Genomic DNA, 17,778 nt, shown 5'->3' with positions numbered 1-17,778 from the left:
CAAGAGGCAGCACAACCCTGGACACTGCCTGGGAGACTTCTCCAGCAAATGCGCCCATCACAAGAAGGGATGATGGCTTCCCTTGAAGACAAACATTTAGGATTTTGCCAAATTTATGCAGCGGACAGCCCAGTGGACAGCCCAGCTCCAGTCACATTAATGTCAGAGGCATAAGAAAACCATGCATTCATCTGACATTGCTGCTGCTCATCTACTCCCTGCCTGCCAGCACATTTGCACTAATTTTCAACAAACATCACACCAGAGAAATACAGATTTCACTATGCGGAACACGAACCCTAACAGAATGACTGCTCGAGGTCTTGCACTGCCTCAGGTCTTTAGGGAGCACGAGAAGGCTGACTGCCAGCAGCAGAGGGAGCTGGTCCCCAGGCTGCAACACCCACTCATGCATCAGCAGCTCCTGCTCCCTGGGACTCCCAAAGCAGCATTCCAACGAGCTGCTGCTTCTGCAGCATAGAGCTGCATTACAAAGAGTCGATACCTCCTGTAGCTTCATTAGACACATTTGCCCGCATCAGCAATACACAAAGGAAAGGTTGCAATGGAAGAGAGAAAGATGGATTTTGGCAAAAACAGCATGGATCCTGTGTTTCCCAAATAAGATTCTTAAGGCAATGTCCGACTGTGGATAGTGGAGCTGGAAAGAGGTGACAGTGATACCTTCACAGGACAGCTCAGTGCCCAGTGCTCTGCCAGAGAAAATAGCTACATCTTTAACTGAAACACAAATCCCAGCAGAAACAAGCTGCTGCGATACGAGGCATATTATAAGCTTGAAGATACCCTTCAAAGGGCTTTTTTCCAAGGGCATATACAACAATTTAAGTTGCATACAATTTGCTGTATCTAGTACATCTGTGTATCTGCAGTCTTTCAGGTTAACGTCATACTCCTCATTTACAAACTAAAAGTACACAACCTATGACCAAGAAGTCAGGTTTGTGCCTGAGTGGTGCCAAGAGTGATTTTATTGCAAAGTATGATGCACAGAGAGATCCCGAACTCAGTTCTGTGTGAACTAACCATATGGTTAGTTCATATGCTCTCCTGACACAGGCAAGGCTGGAAGCCAGCTAACCCTGGATATACTTGGGTTGACCACGCAGAGCTCAGGTTGCTCAGTCAGGTACACTTCAGCTGCTGTGAAGGTACACTGCACAGCTGGCAACTTTGATCTGACAGCAACCTGGAAAGCACCTGCAGAACACACTACAGAGCTACACTCAGCCCTGGGTGGGCTGCCAGGAGGAAGACTGAAAAGAAATCCTTGAGTGCCCACTGTTTAAGGCTCTGCAACCAACCACACATGAACTCAGTTGTAAGCAGAGACTGCTTCAGTTGTGAAAGTCAAGGTTGTGGGTACTGTGAATTGAAACTCCTGGGATAAAGGACACCCTAGGAATGGATCTCTCATTTCCCAAGCACATAAACTGCTGTTACGCAGAAGGACAACTTCAATCGTATCAGCTCTGCTTGGATTCATGAATGAGCAGTACAGATTGCCTGTGACCCACCCTGGCCAGGGAGGGAATGTATCCTCAGTTTCCAAATGTAGCTGGAAGGCCAGCCTGTACTTTCTAACACCAGGCAACACACTCTCTGCAAAGTTAAGTGCAAATTCTTCTGTGCTTCTCATAGCCAGAGAAGTGGAAGAGAAGATTTGAAAATGTCGAACTCTTTGCCTATCTCCACCAGTTCATCTTTGTCAATGCCGAAGTCATTCAGTGTCATAGGTTAGCAAGCATAGTCCCGGAAGGGATGTCCTTGCTAAGGGGTGCTTACAGCTTCCTCTGGGACCTGATAGAACCTATCAGCTGGCCAGTTTGAATATGGACAATTCTTTAAGCCACTTAAAGTTATGGCCGCCTCTGTGATCCACACTTAAGAACAGACAAACTCCCCCCCAAGCTCTCTCTCGTTTCCGGCGCTGGGACAGGTGGCTGCAGGTCCAATGCGGGGGCCAGCGGACCTGGCCCAGGCCCTGCTCGGGCCAGGCCATGGCTCCAGGATGACCCCCCCAACAGGGCTGTGGGCAGCCAGAGCGGCTCGGAACCACCCCCTCTCCACTGCGGCCAAGATTTCAGCAAAAGCCGCACCTCTGTCTGCACCTCTGTCCGGCAGAGGTCAGGTAACCAACAGCGATAAGGGACATTCCAGCTGCAAGGCTGAGGTGAGATTAACCCTTTTAGTGCTGTGAAGAGCTGAAAACCTGAGGGAAGAGAGAGAGGAGATGCTTAAAGCTGAAAGTCTGTTGTGAAGCTATGATATATCAGAGTATCCTGTTGTAATTTCATGAAGATATGGGGGGTGGAGTGTTCAACTCGTAAGCAAAAGCACCTGCGCCGAGATAGGCAGATGCTGACGCAGCTGTAATTTCATGAGAAGTTTGGACAGGGAGAGATGAACCAGATGAGGACTTTTGCTCCAAACGGGAAAGGAGAAAACCTCAGTTCCTAGAGATGGACCAGATGAGGACTTTTGCTCCAAACGGGAAAGGAGAAAACCTCAGTTCCTAGAGATGCTCCCAGAGATAGTCCTAACAATGAAGATGAGGAAGACCTTTTGCTCCCAGGGAAGGAGAAGGGCCTCTGTTTTTGCTTCTGAACGGCTCAACCTTAAAATTGTACCCCACAAAACTTCAAGAGCGGACCCTCGAAAGCAGTTGTGGGAAAAGCTGCAAGTCGGGGGAAGGGACTCACATGCGGGCAGAGAGACTCCTCTTCCTAAATGGACTGAACAATATTTGGAAGTGGGCGGCTGTCTCGTTGTGATACTGTTTTCATAGCACGAGCAAGAAGAGACTTCTCTTTCTAAATGGACTGAACAAGGTTATTATGGAAGTGGTAACAGACTGAACATCTTAAGGGTTGTCTTTTCACATTGTCAGTGGGAGAAGGGAGGAAGGTGGGGGGAGGAGGAGAGTTCTGAAGGTGGTAAAATTTTTTTTTTCTTCTTTTAGGTCTGTTAATAAACTTCTTTATATTCTTTCAAGTTTGGTGCCTGCTTTGCGTTTCTCCTAATTCTTATCTCACAGAAGATAAACAGTAATGAGTATTTTGGGCCAAACCACTACATTCAGTTATGAACCTATCCCCTCTGCCACCAGCCCTGTCAGATTATCCAGCCTGGTTCCTCCTGCAGACTCACAATAGCAGCAGCTGCTCGAAGTAGTGCTAAATTAATAGCAGAGGCAGGAGCTGCAGCACGAACCAGTGTGGGGTTTAATGGCCACAAGGGTATGTGCTGCCACTGAGTTCACTTGAAATCTGCCAGAGCCTGCAGCTCCAGTGGCAAGCACATCTCACCAGACCAGTTGTCAGCATGTGTCACTGCTTTGAGGGACTCCCCTCACTGGTACCAGTCAAAGGAACAGGAAAAGAGGACAGCTGTCCTTGTGGCTCTTGCTCCTTTTCAGGTGAAATATTGACACAGAGCAAGGAGGGAGCAGCCTTGTGTTACCAGCCACCATCCATCTGTTTAGGAGATGCCCAGGAAGCATTTCCAGACCAGTCTAGTTTCACATGAGGAAACCATGAAACTCTTACCAAAAAGAGCTCTATCTATCTCTACAACTGCCATTAGAGCTACAATTCTGCCTCAGGCACAGCCCCACGCAAATCTGTTCATTTCCATCATTTTTTCATTGCTACTCCAAATTTGAAGTGCCACACAAAGTCACTCTGAAAAGCATACCACATCCTGCTTAAGCCATGACTATGTCTTCTCTGATGCTACTATGTAGTTATTCATATGGCCTTACAAGACCCAAGCAGATGGATCTCATTTCAATAAGGCTAAATCTGGTAATTCACATATGAGAAGGTTGTGGGTGCTGTGAATTGTGAATTCACTGAAGGAAGATAGCAGGAGCTGGGAGAGACAGCACTTAGAAAATAAGCTGTAAGAATTTCAAATCATGCATCCTACAACTACCAGGCAACTCAGAAAACCTCATCAACTGAAAGAGTGTTGAATACAGGATACTTACAGGTAGTGTGGTCCGCTGCCAAGCAGCAGCTGCTGTAGGATTACTTGCATAGTTCCTGCGTGTTAGCAGTTCAGATGCACTTAAATTACTTTTGGTCCTTCGGGACCCCAGTTCAGGGGCACTCCAAGAATTAGCTGTGGCACTTGTCCTTGATGAAGTCTGCTCCAGGGAGTCTGTTTTCAAACTATTCCCTTCCACTTCCAAAAGGTCCACTGAGGACCTACACAAGTTTGTGGCACTGCAAGCTGCACTTTTCTCCACTTTGGTTTGAGAGTCCTCCAGGGAATGTGGTCCTTGTCTTGTTCTCCAGGAACTTCTCACAGTGACATGCTTTGTTTCGGATGAACCTGCATCTGACGAGCCATGGCCCTTCCAGCTGATTGTCTCCAAAGGTGTCTCACTGTTCCTCTCCACGAGTTCAGAAGTCTTTAGCATAATGCTGCTTCTGGAGACCACTGTTTCGGCTTTACTCCTCGGTGCTGCCTCTCCACTTCTATCTGTCTCAGATAATTTCAGAGCACTTTTATTAATTGAGATCTCAAAGGGTGAAGGGAGATTGTTTGTTATTGATGGTGAAGGCTCATTTGAAGCAACTCTGATGTTGCTGGTGGTAACATGCCTTTCCTTTGCTGCTATATCTGCAGTTGTCCTTGGAGCTGTTGGCTCAGAAGGAAAGATTGTGATACTGCTTGTCATTTTATTTGTTACCATTTTAAAAACAGATTTCTGTTTTTCTGACTCTGCCTCTGAAACAGTCCCTCCCATGACTGCCTTCATATCCTTCTCAACAATTGCAGGCTTAATGATGGCTTTTGATCTTAGAGCTTCTCTTGGGCTGAATGACCTTCTGGATTTCAATCCTCCAGTGCTGGCATCTGATGGTTTTATGCACAGGGTAGAGTCTTCATCATTCACAGTTTTTTTGTCATTTTCAAAAAGTGATGCTCTAAAAACTCCCCTAGAATTGGAGAACTGCTTGGAACTGACTTTCTTTCTTGCCTCAGAATCTGTCTGAGTGGTTGGTTTTTTACCTCTTCCTGATTCTTCATCTAAATTAAGTTTTTCCTGGTTACTCTGGATGGTTTTGGAGTCAGTTTTTAAACCCATCTTTACATGATCTGTTGCTGAATTTGAAGACTGTTCTGTGTCTTCTTTATCAAGACCTGTGAGAATCTGCAGAATGTCTTCCTGACTCCTGGAGTGATGGGAACACTTTGTTAGCATTGAAAGCTTCACACTTTCAAGTGACGTGTCTGCAGTTTCTTTTTCCTGGGAGACTGCTGCCCTTTTAGCCCTCCCCTCTGAGGGCTGTCTGTGTGATGCAGCAAAAGTGCTCGCTGCTTCTACTTTAGAGCCAGCCGAGTCTGAGACTGACACGTTGGAGGACATGTGGTACCTGTATGCTGAAGCCATGCCATTGGCAGAGGTGTGGTTACCCTTTGCAAGCTGCATGTCCTCCAAGCAGTCAGCAACTTCAGCCTGACTTGTTTTCAGCTTCTCAGCCAAAGAAGCCATTGATTCTCCTTTGCTTGACTTTTCATCCCGTGTGTCATCACCATTTTGGCAGTTGCCACGGAGCACCTGAGATGGCTTTTCAGCCTTGGATCTCAGGCCTGTGTCACCAACAGGTTTGGAAGGTGTTTTCCAAGACCTCTGCTCTTGTGCAGCAGGAGGATATCGGCTGAGGACAGATGGCTGCTCTTTGGATCTCTTCCCCTCATTCTGCATGATGCAGCCTTCCTTCTGACCAGAAGAAATAGTGGAAACTAAAGGTTTCTCTTCCAGTCTTCTTGTATCTGTGACAGCAGTGTCTGAAAACGCAGATGCACCAGATGCTTTCCCTGCTTTTCTGTTCATTAAGTTTGGACTGGGTACCTGCTTACCACCATGGCTGTAACTGTCATTACTGACAGAGAAGTCTCTGTTCCGTGCTCTTTCCCGGCGTTGCTGCGGTGAGAGCTCCCTTGGCTTGTGCTTAGCAGCTGTCAAATCAGTCATGACACCTCTGTATTTAGGTCGGTCATGTTTTCCCCTGCTAGAAAAGCTTGTATCTTCATTTTCAACTTCTCCATTCTCCAGATCTTTCTGTTTCTTTATTTGCATTTTTATTTCTTCTAGCTGACCTGTTAAGAGTTTGTTTTTATTCTGCTCACTCAAGTAACTGTCTTGCAGATCATTATTTTTGGCTCTCACTTTTTTAAGTTCTTCTTCTAAAGATTCAAAATGTTTGATCTGAGTTTTAAGTTTCTCAATTTCTTGGGTGAGATCTTTCACTTTGTTGTCTTCCTGGTTTTTATTCTTTTGGTTTTCTGATTTATTCCTGGATTCATTTTCTACATGTTTCAAGTAATCCACACTTCCCTTCCTCCTGGTCTCCTTAGAAGGCAGTGCAGAATTCAAGTCATCTTCAATTCTCATATCATTTCTGTCCAGGAGATTGTTGGATGACCTTTCTAGCAAGTTGGATGCATTTCTAGTTTGATCTGCCCTATTTAGTTTATTGTTTTGTTCTAGTTTCTGTGTTAGCTCCTGGATTATTTTTTCATTTTGCTTTTCTCTTTCGTTAAAATGTTTTCTTTCCGTGATGAAGCTCAGGGCTAAGGATTTCAGCTTTTCTAACTCACCTGTTAAGGTCTGCTCACTTTTATCCAGCCTGTCCTCAGATGATTCCAGTTCTTTCACTTTCACTCTAAGTATTTCTAATTCTGTAGATATCTTTTTGGTCAAGTTCTTTTCTTCATTGAGGCTAAGACACAGCTGTGTACAGTCATTCTTGCTCCTGCTGAAGGCCTCCTCCAGCTTCTCCAGCTCTGCCATTCTCCTCTGAAGGAGTTCAATTTCTGACTTCAGATCTCGAGTGAGGCTCTCCTCCTCTTCAAGTTTTTCTTTCATTAATCTGCAAAGCTCTTCAGCCTTCCTAATTTCTTCATCCTTGCCTTCAATCTTCAGCACTCTTTTCCGCAGGGCTTCAATGTCAGCCAGCATGCTGGAGTTGCTGCCTTCTGCCTGGATAACTTTGTCCTGGAGGTCAAGCAGTTCATCCTCTGCCTTCTGCAGATTTTTAGTTGCTTCCTCCAGTTCATCAAGGCGGCGACTAAGGCTCTGCAATTTGAAACGTAGGTGCCGATTTGAGGTTTCCTTGTAACCTGTACATTCTGCCATGGCTATTTTATTCCTTTTAGAAAAAAGCTTTTCTTAGTCTGGGTGAACGGTATATACTTTGCGTATTTCCGGTATGTTATTGTTGCTTTGAGTGGAGGCAATCTCACCCTGAAAGAAAGAAGGCTCAAAATCAATATAAGAGCTCAGAATATATTCACTGTTTAAGTTAAACTATAAACGTTTATATAAACAACTTTTTAATTAAACACATTTCTGAGTACTAAATTAGGTGAAAGGAAATTGCAGAGAAGAGCCACAGTCCATTTACTTTGGTTATACAGGATTTCCAAAAGCAGCCTGGTCCCTGTAGCTGAGGGCAGGAAGCGTCCTCCTGGTGGAGGGAGGTGGTCTGGTGGTCTGCACAGGTGGTTTCTGCACCACCAGTGGATCCTCACTCAGTGCTCCACAGTCAGTGCAGCTGCTCATGTATGAGATCCCAGGCTGTAGAGGGTCACTCTCATGCAGCACTCAGGTCCCTGTACACGGACATGCCTACGCAGCAGACACCTCTCTTTCCAGCACTGCACCAATCTCCTGAAGACACCTTAGTGATGAAGATTCAGGAACCATACACAGAATTAGGAAAAGGCAAACCCCAGCCATATGGTAACCACTGAGGATGGGGCCAGCCTCCCACGCTAGCTTGCAGATGGAGGGGACTGGAAGCTGCTGCCATTTGACACTGCCAGTATTTCTCCAGCATCTCAGGCTGCTCAGCAGAAATTTTTACCCGGGCTGTAGTCACATCCCAAGGACACTCTACCAGCAGAGTTTCAAGTTTCTCCCTCCCATTTCAAAAGCTGTTGTTGCCCTCAGCTGCCACCCACTCACCCACCCAGGAGATCAGCAGTTGCTTACGCCTCTCCTTGCTGCTGCTGAGCATGAGCAGAGATTAGAACACATCAGTGCACTCTGACACACTCAGTGTGAACTCTTCCCACCTCAGTTCAGAGCTGACAGGGTATTTTTTAACAGCCCCTCTGTGCTTTGAGGGAGGAGCAGGAAGGGGCCCCTGGGCAGACCAGAATGGCCACTGGGAGGATCTGAAGTCCCCCTCTGGCACTCAGCATTAGCACCGTCCTGTCCTGGGCCTTCCTGTCCAGGGCCTGAGGCACGGCCCAAAGCATGTGAGGGCTACTGCAAACCTGAGTGGAGGGAGGGTGACTGCAGCTCTTTGATCTGCATCCTTGCTCAGGCAGTCTGTTCTGGCACAGGACTTGTCCTCCAGAATTTTTGTGGAGCTCTCTGCAGAGGAAACACTCAGCAGTTTCCTATTGCACAGTGCCAAGAAGTGATGAGCAGGATGTGGGGAGGAGACAGGGCCAGTAAGGGAGGTAGGAGGGCTGGAGGTGATCCATTTCCAGGCAGGCAGGGGAGCCTGGGCTGCGGACAGGCACCTGCCGTGCATGCCACGAGGGCCCTTCCTGGTGCACACTGGGCACCCTGTGACCCATCTCCTGAAGGACCTCCTGCACTGTGGGGGAACCACCATCCTGCGTGATTGGTCTCAGGCTCTTCCAGCCCCTGAAAGGAGCACCGCAAACAGTACCTGGAGAGGAACCTTGGCATCCTGTGCACAGCAGTACACCCAGCCTTGGCCACATGCCTGTCCCCTCCCTTACCACCATGGCTCCTGGACCACCTTCCCTCATGCTGTCCACATAGTCAAGGCCACTGCAGCTGCCTGCAGGCAGGAAAGGCTGCTCAGACCCCAGCAGAACCCCATGAGAAATGTCACTTGACCAGCACAGGAAAGGCCACAGCAAACAGCTTCACAGTGCTCTGAAAACAAAGCGCTGTCCCTACCAGGCATCTGACCTGGGAGTTCATGGTTAACCCAGCACCAGCTACTGGCTGGGAAGTGACAGCAACCTCCTCCCCAACAGCCAGAACATGATGGAGACAGACCTGCACAGGGCTGGTGTGTGGTGTTGGATGTGGCATTGGTCTAACACTGCCACACAGTCCAGACAGGCTGTGGGACCTCTGACCATGGAGGTATTCAAAGCTGTACCAGAGATGGCTCTGCAACTTCCCAGCACCTCCCTCACTGACATGATTTACTGCCAGAGAGGAAAGAGGCTCAATCTAACTAGTTTAATAAGGAGAAGGAGATGTAAAGCAACATCTTCTACAAACAATATGAGAAATAATCTACAACAAGCCTCCTAGCTGAAGGCCCTTTAACTTCCTGGCATAGCCAGAAGTAACCCTAGTGCTTAGAGACAAAACCAGATCAAATTAGTATTACAAATAAAGCGCACATTCGTAAGATTGAGGGGAATTGGCCAACACAAAATATTATCTTAGGTAGTGACTGCTTTGAGGTCATGATTTGAGTTAGGGCTTGGACCAGAGAACTCAAGGGGACTTCCAACCTAAACTACTCTGGCTGCTCATGACTCTTCTTCTCCAGTCTGTCAATGATATCAAAGTATCAGAAGGAATAGTACAGGATTCAAACACTGGGACAATTACTAACACTAATTAATATTGTTGGTGGATATTTAAACAGGAGTTCTTAAATAAATCTGATAAAGCTTGTAAATGTACTGAACAATCTGATATAGATGTATGGACTTCATATTTTTCTCTCTTTCTCTCTCTTTTGGAAAAGTGAGCAGTTCTCAGCCTATGTCTACCCTACAATTTTTGGAAAAAAAAAAAAAAAAAATCAAAAACCCAAGCCAACAAAAAATCCAAAACAAAACAAAAACCAAACAAAAACCCCAAACCCACCAAAAAACCACACTTAAAACCCCACAAACAACAATAAAATAAACCCACCCAAAACCAAGCAACCAACCAACAAACCAAACCAAAACAAGAAAAACCACAGGAAGAAAAAAGGATGATAATTTTCATAAATAACAAGTAAACTGTGGCAGTGGCAAATGTAATCTGAGTCACCAGTGAAGTCTGATGAAGGACTCTGGCAGGCTGTATTCCTGAACACACTGAAAAGGCTCAATGATCATAGCAGCAGCTGATGCACTCCTGCAGCTCAAGGGCAGCTCCTCTTAGCTGTACCAGAGGAAATACTAAGTACAACAGTAGGGATAACATTATTTTGTATGTGGTACTGGACTGTATATTTATATACCCAAGACTGATGCATCTCACTTTGCTTAATATAGAGATACCTACAGAATGCTCTAGAGTCTTCTAGATTCAAAGAGAAAAATATGCTCAGCTGTCTTCACCTGACCTTGCCAGGGAAACAGGCCTTTCCACAGGAAGAGAACTCCTCCCCCAGTGGCAACAAAGGGAGCCCAGGCATGGGCTCAGGCACAGGTATCTAGATGGCAGTTGTCTCCCTCAGGGACAATGCCACTCTTTCTCCAGGGGCCATGCATCAAGAACATGAACTGAAAGCAAGTTTTGGAAAAGCTCAGAAAAGCAGTCAGGTGTGCTTCTTTACTCTTTAAAACTTTAAGACCTGATTTCACCTCAACAACAAGGGCAATCCTGCATTAAGCCAAGAGGCACAATAGCATCCCTTTGGATTTCAGTTCTTGAAAGAATGTTCTTCAAATGAGGTATGTAGGAAGCCAGAGGAGTCTCCAACTACCTGTTACTCAAATAAAATACCAAGGCAAAATATGTGGCCAGTAACTACCTACAGGGAAAAAAGATTCTGTCTGATCTAAAAGGTTCGTTATTAGAGCACATGGAGTCAAACCCCAATTTCACACATTTTAACCAATTCAAAGCAGTAATGTAGTACCAAACACTACAGTGAATTTACCAGGATTCACTATTTAAATGACTCATTCTGATTCTACTTTTCCCCACAGATTTGTCATTGGGTTTTCTGATCTTCCTCAACAAGTGTGAGTATCTCGTAACTACATTTATATTTGGCATTATCAATTGCCTGCTCCCACTGTTTAAGACAGACTGCCTTTGAGGGCTCTTCTGACTTTGCATGGTTTTGGCTACAGCATCCTGTTAAACAGCTGTGAGAATTCAGTGTTCAAGACATTTACTAGAGTCTTAACTCTCAACTACCCTTCGTGTTCTTAGTTTAATTTTTTCTGCACACCCACTTTTGCTCGTTACCTACAATTTTACGAAAATGTTTCTTTAGCAGCACCATTGGATGTAACTTCCCCTTGATCTTGCCTGCACAAAATACACACAGTCAGTTCACAGCTGTGAACAGAGGGAAAAAGCCTCCAGCTAGAAACAGTTAGTGTTAGCTAAACACTTTATGGATTGGGAGATAAGAATCATCTATTTCAGGAACAGTGATTAAATAACTACTACCTGAGACCTACTCACATCATCTCTGACAGAGTTCCTTAGGCCTCTCCAGATGCACAGAAGCATCTTACCCTACACATCATCTTCCTTGCTCTGATTTGGTTGTTGGGATGAGTCCCACAAGCACCCACAGCTCTTGGTTTCAGGATGTCCCCAAAACACTCATGAGGGAAAATAACTGTTGGAACCGACTCCTACTGTGCTCTCTGTTATGTAAAGATAAAAATGCAGCCAGCTGCCCTAAATGTCTGTTGAGTACTAGGAGACACTGATACCTCTCACAAGCACATTTTGCATTTAATCTTTGGGTTTTTTAATCTTTTTGCTTGCACTTTTATACTGATAATGCAACATCCCTCATTGATGGGGGGGATATCAAATATGATACATTTGGCTTTACTCAGTCCTAAAGACGAATGAGAATTATTAATGGCTTAGTCTGCAGCCTCTTTTTACTGATTTATTTGTTTGCTCTCGAAGTCACCAGGGATTCACTTAGACTCTGGAGTAGCACTCATTACAGGCAATAGAAAAGCAATAGATTCAAGCACACCTAAAATCAGAGAATAGAAAAGCAATTTGCCTCACTGGAGTTCGAGTCCTTGGGATCCTCTTCATTGTGAAACCACATAGGCTGAGGTTTGCATTCCTTAGCTGACAGGTGGTCCAGTTTCAGGTGAGGACTGGAGCAGGGCTGTTGTCCATGCTCTTATGGATGGAGCATATATCTGGTACTACTCCCTCCACTTCCTCAAATGCTGGGGTGAACTTAGATCCCCTCTGTTCTATTTTCTGCTAAATTATTACTCAGAATATCCATGGGAACTGTATTTTGCACTGAACACAATGCTAGGAGTGTTTGGACGCATCCAGGGAAAGGGAGCCTTAGGCAACGCAGGTCTCTAGACTATGTATTCAAATTGCATTAGGTGGCTGACAGTCACTTCAGCCATGAGGACAGCTCTGTGGATGTACATCAGCAAAACCTGTGGTAGCAAGGAAATTCCTCTGAGCAGTCCCCAATGGCCAAGCAGGTCAAGAAGAAGCTGATGAAACTATGCTTCTGTTCTAAGGCATACTTTTCCACCTGAAGTATAGGTTAGGCGTATTGGTTGGATTCTGCCCCATGTGCACATACACCTGCAGTTTTAATTAAAAGGCTTCTGGCATTGCATACATATGCAAAGGAGCGTGAACATGTCACGCTCACATACAGTAACGCTGCTGATGAATCATGCTTGTATCACAGCTCATTGTAGTGAGAGCATCAGTGGGACTTTTCTTTCCTGTGCCAGGGTGAAATGGTCTGGGAGGAGTCCAGCATGTCATTCTTCATTTGTAAAGTAAAATTTCTCTGCCATCTATATAGAAAAAGGACACGGGTGTCACAAATTGCAGCAAATGGCAATACTGTGGCCAGAGCTTTCAGTCAGTTAAAGAGGGAAGGAAGGAAAGTTTTTCTTAATATGATTTTGCCTTTTGCAAGCTCTTTCCAGCACCTGGCTCTTGACTTAACACAATGACACATAGTCACAAGAACAGCAGAAAAACACTCAAGAAAAGAAAAAGGATATAAAACAAGATAGACTAAACAAGAGCCAAAGTCCCCTATGTGACATCAACCCTGCATGCCACCTGCAGGCATCTAACAACCTCCTGGGACAGCTGAAAAGGCAGATGATGTATTTGCTTACATGGGATTGGGACGGGGGCTCCCTGGCCCCACTGAACACAAAGGCAGAATGCCAAGTGATTTTTGGGGATGCACATATTTTGAAGGATGAACTGTCCCAGAAATGTCTGCATCTAGTGGGAGAGGAAATTCTAAAAGTCAGAAAAATGCTCAGCAATCTGGAAGTGGATTGACTATTGACTAATACAGTATGAGACAGAGACATGTGAAATAATGAGACAGCAGCCAAAAATAACCACAGCAACCACAACTTTCAAGGAAACTCAAATTATGACACCAAATAGCATCCACAGCAATGTGAGACACTGCAGCAGGCTCTGCAGATGCAGGAGAGGATCTGGTGCATCACTGAGTCACACTGACCCTACTTCAACACTCCGATCACCCAGAGAACTCCACAGCACTGCTCTTCTCCTTGCAATATGAAACGAGTTTTATACATGGAGCTGGCAGGGACAATGCAAAAGCAGCAGAACATAAAGGCACCCACAGTTGCTCACAGCAGATGCTTTGAGTAGCACTGCGGTTTGAGCAGTTGTGCTTTACTGTGCACAGCACAGCAGAGATTTTGCTTTCCTCTACAAAGCCACTCTCTTCTGGGTCCCCTTTTGAAATCACTGCTTGACTCTCACTGGAAGGGCTCACTGAGACCAGGTCTGCGCATTTGCTGACTAAGTGCAGCATCTTCCTTTCAGCAATACAGAACGTTAACCTAGTTAACCTGCACAAGTGCCAAAGAGAGGGCTGCTAGTGGCATCCTTGCCCTGGGAGTCCCATGGCAAGGAAGATGTTACCCATGCTCTGGAGCTCTTGATCAGAAATTGATTGATACTTTCAAAGCCCCTGAGCATGCTACTCCTATGTGCCATCCTACACTGGAATCAAAGCTGAGAAAGATGTTTTATTTCTTCCCATGCTGCCACTTGTACTGTCCTCAGAAACAGATTTTACTGTCACATTTGATTTCACAAACACTATGCAAGCATCTCTTCAGCGAGTCACAAACTTGGCAGCATCCTGCAGATGGCATGGGAAAAGCAGCCCCAGCTCAGTGGTGCTTTTGTAACAATTACTGCACACAGAGGTCTCCAACATCCTTCACTCTCCATCCCTCCCTCCCATCTCCATCAAGCTCAGCACTGAAAAAGCTTCAGGGGCCATGGCTGTCACCATCACTTCAGCCCCATAATATGTGCTATCGTGAAGGTAGCTGAGCCACCCACGGGCTAGCTGAAAGCCCCAGACTAATTGAAAAGATACAGGGAAGATTCAGAGCAAGCAAGATCCAGAAAATTGTTAGAAAAATGAATGAAATAATATTTCAAAGATTACTGAATGCAAAGAACCCAAAGTTCTATGACTCAGGAAGTCCCTGGAAGCAGACAATAGGGAAACTCATATTCATTATTTTCATGTTCCTCTCCAACATCTGGTTTGGGCTATTGATACAGCTAGGATGCTGAGGAGACAGGCACCTCTGTCAGACCTACACTGCCTTCTCCTCTGTTCCTTTTCTTCTCTCCTGCATCACTGCATCTTCTATGCTTCTCAAACTGCCATTATTCCCAGATATTTAGCATATAGTAAAAGCTCTTCTCAGACTTACCTTCCACACTATCACTTTAATAAGCTTGACTCCTGAACTTGCTCTTCTACCTTCTTCATCTGGCCACCATAAATCTTACCTTTCAAGCACAACACTATTCCCTCCACCCTCTTCTGTCACGTTTGTGCTGAAGGCTGGGCCAGTAACATCAATCTGAGTTCCTGACGGTGTTTTCACCCCCTTGCCCCATCCTGTTACCTTCTGCTTGTCTCTGGTTGGGCTCACTCTGTTCAGTGCCCTACTTCTGCTTGTATGTAGTGGTACACTAGCGAACTCCTTGCTGCACAATGTTATGAAAGCTAGAAGTCCTCACAGGTTCATAAAGCAGCAATTAGATACATTCGTGGAAGAAAAATCCCTCAAGGTCATTCACACAGGGACAGGAACCCACTCCTAGTTCAGCAAGGCCACTTGAGACAAAACTTGGAGGTTGGGAGAATCCTTTGATCAGCATGGTTGCACACTTCCCTACCCCTCTCCTCCTTTCTAGGAGTCCATTTCCAGCCATTGCCCTCATCCAGCAGAGCTCTTATTATCTTCTTGGGTCCTTTTATTGTCCTGTCACAAACACCTGTCCAGGTGAACCAAGACTAACACTGCATATCTGACAAGTACCACACTGCAAACTGGCTACACACCCAAAAGCATAAACCCACACAGCTTTTCATCCAACAACATCTACAGAGCTGGGAAAGGCCTGCCTGGTACAATACACTTAATCTTATTAATTTCAAGCACTCATAACCATCTCTGAATCATTTTGCTCATTAGGCATAGGCAGCTCCAACTTTCACATTCTTCCTAATGTTATACCCAAGAGCCACATGGCTACAAACACATCCCTGTTGGCATGAAAATTACAGACTATTGTGTGTTTCTCTGCATCCTGTCTGATACAGGGCACATTCCACTCTCCTAACAGAGTAGGACGTCCAAATCAGCTTTGCAGGAACGCTCCTTTGATTGCTGTGAGTTTTTCTGGCTAAAAGACTGGCTCAGCCACTCAGAGGTTTCCATGCAGACCCCTACAAACCCTGCAGAAAACTGGGATTGCCCCAGAGGTCTTCCCAAAAAAATGAGCTCATGAACTCTGTAGCACAGACAACTGGCTACTCTTGGACTTTCTCCCTGGAAGAATTAATTCAATGAAGTTTGTAAGTGCTAAAAGGAAAGCTTTTCAGCTCCCTTACAGCTATCACAGGAACAGCTTGGGGAGTTGCCATAGCTACTGCCTGTCCTGGACTGCTGCAGTTCCCAATCCATCCATTTTCTGCCTTGGACAGAAATGAAAGGACAGGCCGGCAACCAGCCTGTGTGTGGGTGCCTGCCCAGCTTGGGCAGAGAAACGCAATTCAGAGAACTTCCAGCAAATCTCAAAAGCTGAGACAGAGCAGACCTTTGGGAAAAGGAAGCCTACAGGCCCCAGAACACCTGCACCAGTGTCTTAAGGCCAAGGCAGCAATGTGGCTGCAAGGCAAACCCACGTGGGGATCTTAAGCAGAAAACAACCACGTAACACCTCCCAGTGTGCTATTCAACAGTGCAAACAATGGGATGCACCTTTCATCCCTACCCATGCAGCCCTAGCTACGGTGTCCAATGTAAGAGCGTGTACTCCATGCCCCAGTTGTATTTCCTCTTGGCCCACCAAGGCTGCTGTTCTCACAGTTTAACTGCATTTCAGAAGAAAGCAGCTTTGCCAATCACCCTAAAGTGCAGGGGCCCAGGCTGCCCGTTTCTGTCAGGGAGCAACTCCGAAAGCAGTGTATTTGATTCATCCTAAAAAGGCTACAGGGCATCACTGAACCCCAACCCACCACTACTGGGCTTCCCCAGCAGCCCTGACTGGTGCAGTGCTGCACAGCTCTTTTCTATGGTCTATTTTCAACATGTTTTGGACATCCCACCAAAATAAATCTGTTGCCAGAGCAGTGGCTCTCTGGCCCTGAGACCATATGATAATACTCTAGAAAGAAGCTGGAAGCTGGCACTGTTCAGGTTTTTTGAGCTAGTCTACCGTGGGAAGAGATGGAATAAAGTTGAGTTACAAGCTGTAAAACCTGCCTGCAGAGGCACATGGCAGCACAAAAGAGCACATGGCAGCACAGAGAAGCTTGTCTCCACCGGACCCGGGGGAGGAGGTGTCACACGGCAGACCCCTATGGAGAGGAGCCTCCCAGGAGCTGAAGGAGGGGTGAACAGCGAGTGATCATCCCATAGAAGGAAGTGTGTTGCTGATGTGGCAACACAGGATAGATCACATAGTGAGGATTACCATGTAAGGAAATACTGCGCCTTAGAAAAGTGTATAAAACCAGCTCATTCCTTTGAAGAAATGATTCAGATTCCCTGCCCGGTCTGGGTCCATGCCCCAATCACTGATACTCTACCTTTTGATAGTATTTGTTCAAAGATTCTCACAGGTCCTCTTTCTTCTGTTGCCCATCTGTTATAAGGTTTATAAGCTCTCTTTCCTGAGGTCCCTGCTCTGATGAAAACCCAAGTTTCCTTGCTTGTGTTGCAAGCTGGAATCCCATGCTTTGCTCTGCTTCAGTCATTTAAAGAGTCTGTTGCCACTTGTTCAAGGATGTCCCAAACTGTCCTGACACTGCAGCTCTGGAGCAGTATGTGCTGGCTGAGCTAGATGTTATTCCCAGCTGCATATTCCCTCTTGCTATGCACACTCACACACCCCTATCCCAAGCACTCATGCAGGATTTATCTAGGTTAAAACTAACCTTATTAAGGTAAGAAATAGTGGACAGAAAAATGTTTGTCCCAGCACAAAGTAGTACAAGGTATGAACAAGAGTGAAAGTGAGAAGCACAGGAACACAGAAGGCAGAAGCAGAAGAAGGCACCATTTTCTCCATCAGTGACACGTCTGATTGCCCACAGCTGCCAGGTGCCTTTCTTAAGGAAAACAATGTCAGAGCTCTTATTAGTTCCCACCTACATAAGCATTTTAGAAGAAAGCTTTTTGAATTTGCACTTCAGCTTTGAACTCACAGCTTCTTGAAAGAGCTAATGCCCACACATG

General features: G+C 45.8%; 1 protein-coding gene across 4 annotated transcripts in view; it reads right to left on the bottom strand.

The window, feature by feature from the left end:
- Nucleotides 1-17,778, bottom strand: part of LUZP1 (leucine zipper protein 1) — a 40,536-nt gene that overhangs the window by 7,787 nt on the left and 14,971 nt on the right. For all 4 annotated transcript variants that reach the window (XM_039564645.1, XM_039564644.1, XM_010413049.4 and 1 more), the window contains one exon: nucleotides 4,013-7,282. In XM_039564645.1, coding sequence (XP_039420579.1) covers nucleotides 4,013-7,174 — 3,162 coding nt within the window. In that variant the 5' untranslated portion in view covers nucleotides 7,175-7,282. The remainder of the gene's footprint in view (nucleotides 1-4,012; nucleotides 7,283-17,778) is intronic.

Source organism: Corvus cornix, chromosome 23 (assembly GCF_000738735.6).
Source record: "Corvus cornix cornix isolate S_Up_H32 chromosome 23, ASM73873v5, whole genome shotgun sequence".
NCBI lineage: Eukaryota > Metazoa > Chordata > Aves > Passeriformes > Corvidae > Corvus > Corvus cornix.
This window is presented reverse-complemented; position numbering and strand designations above follow the sequence as displayed.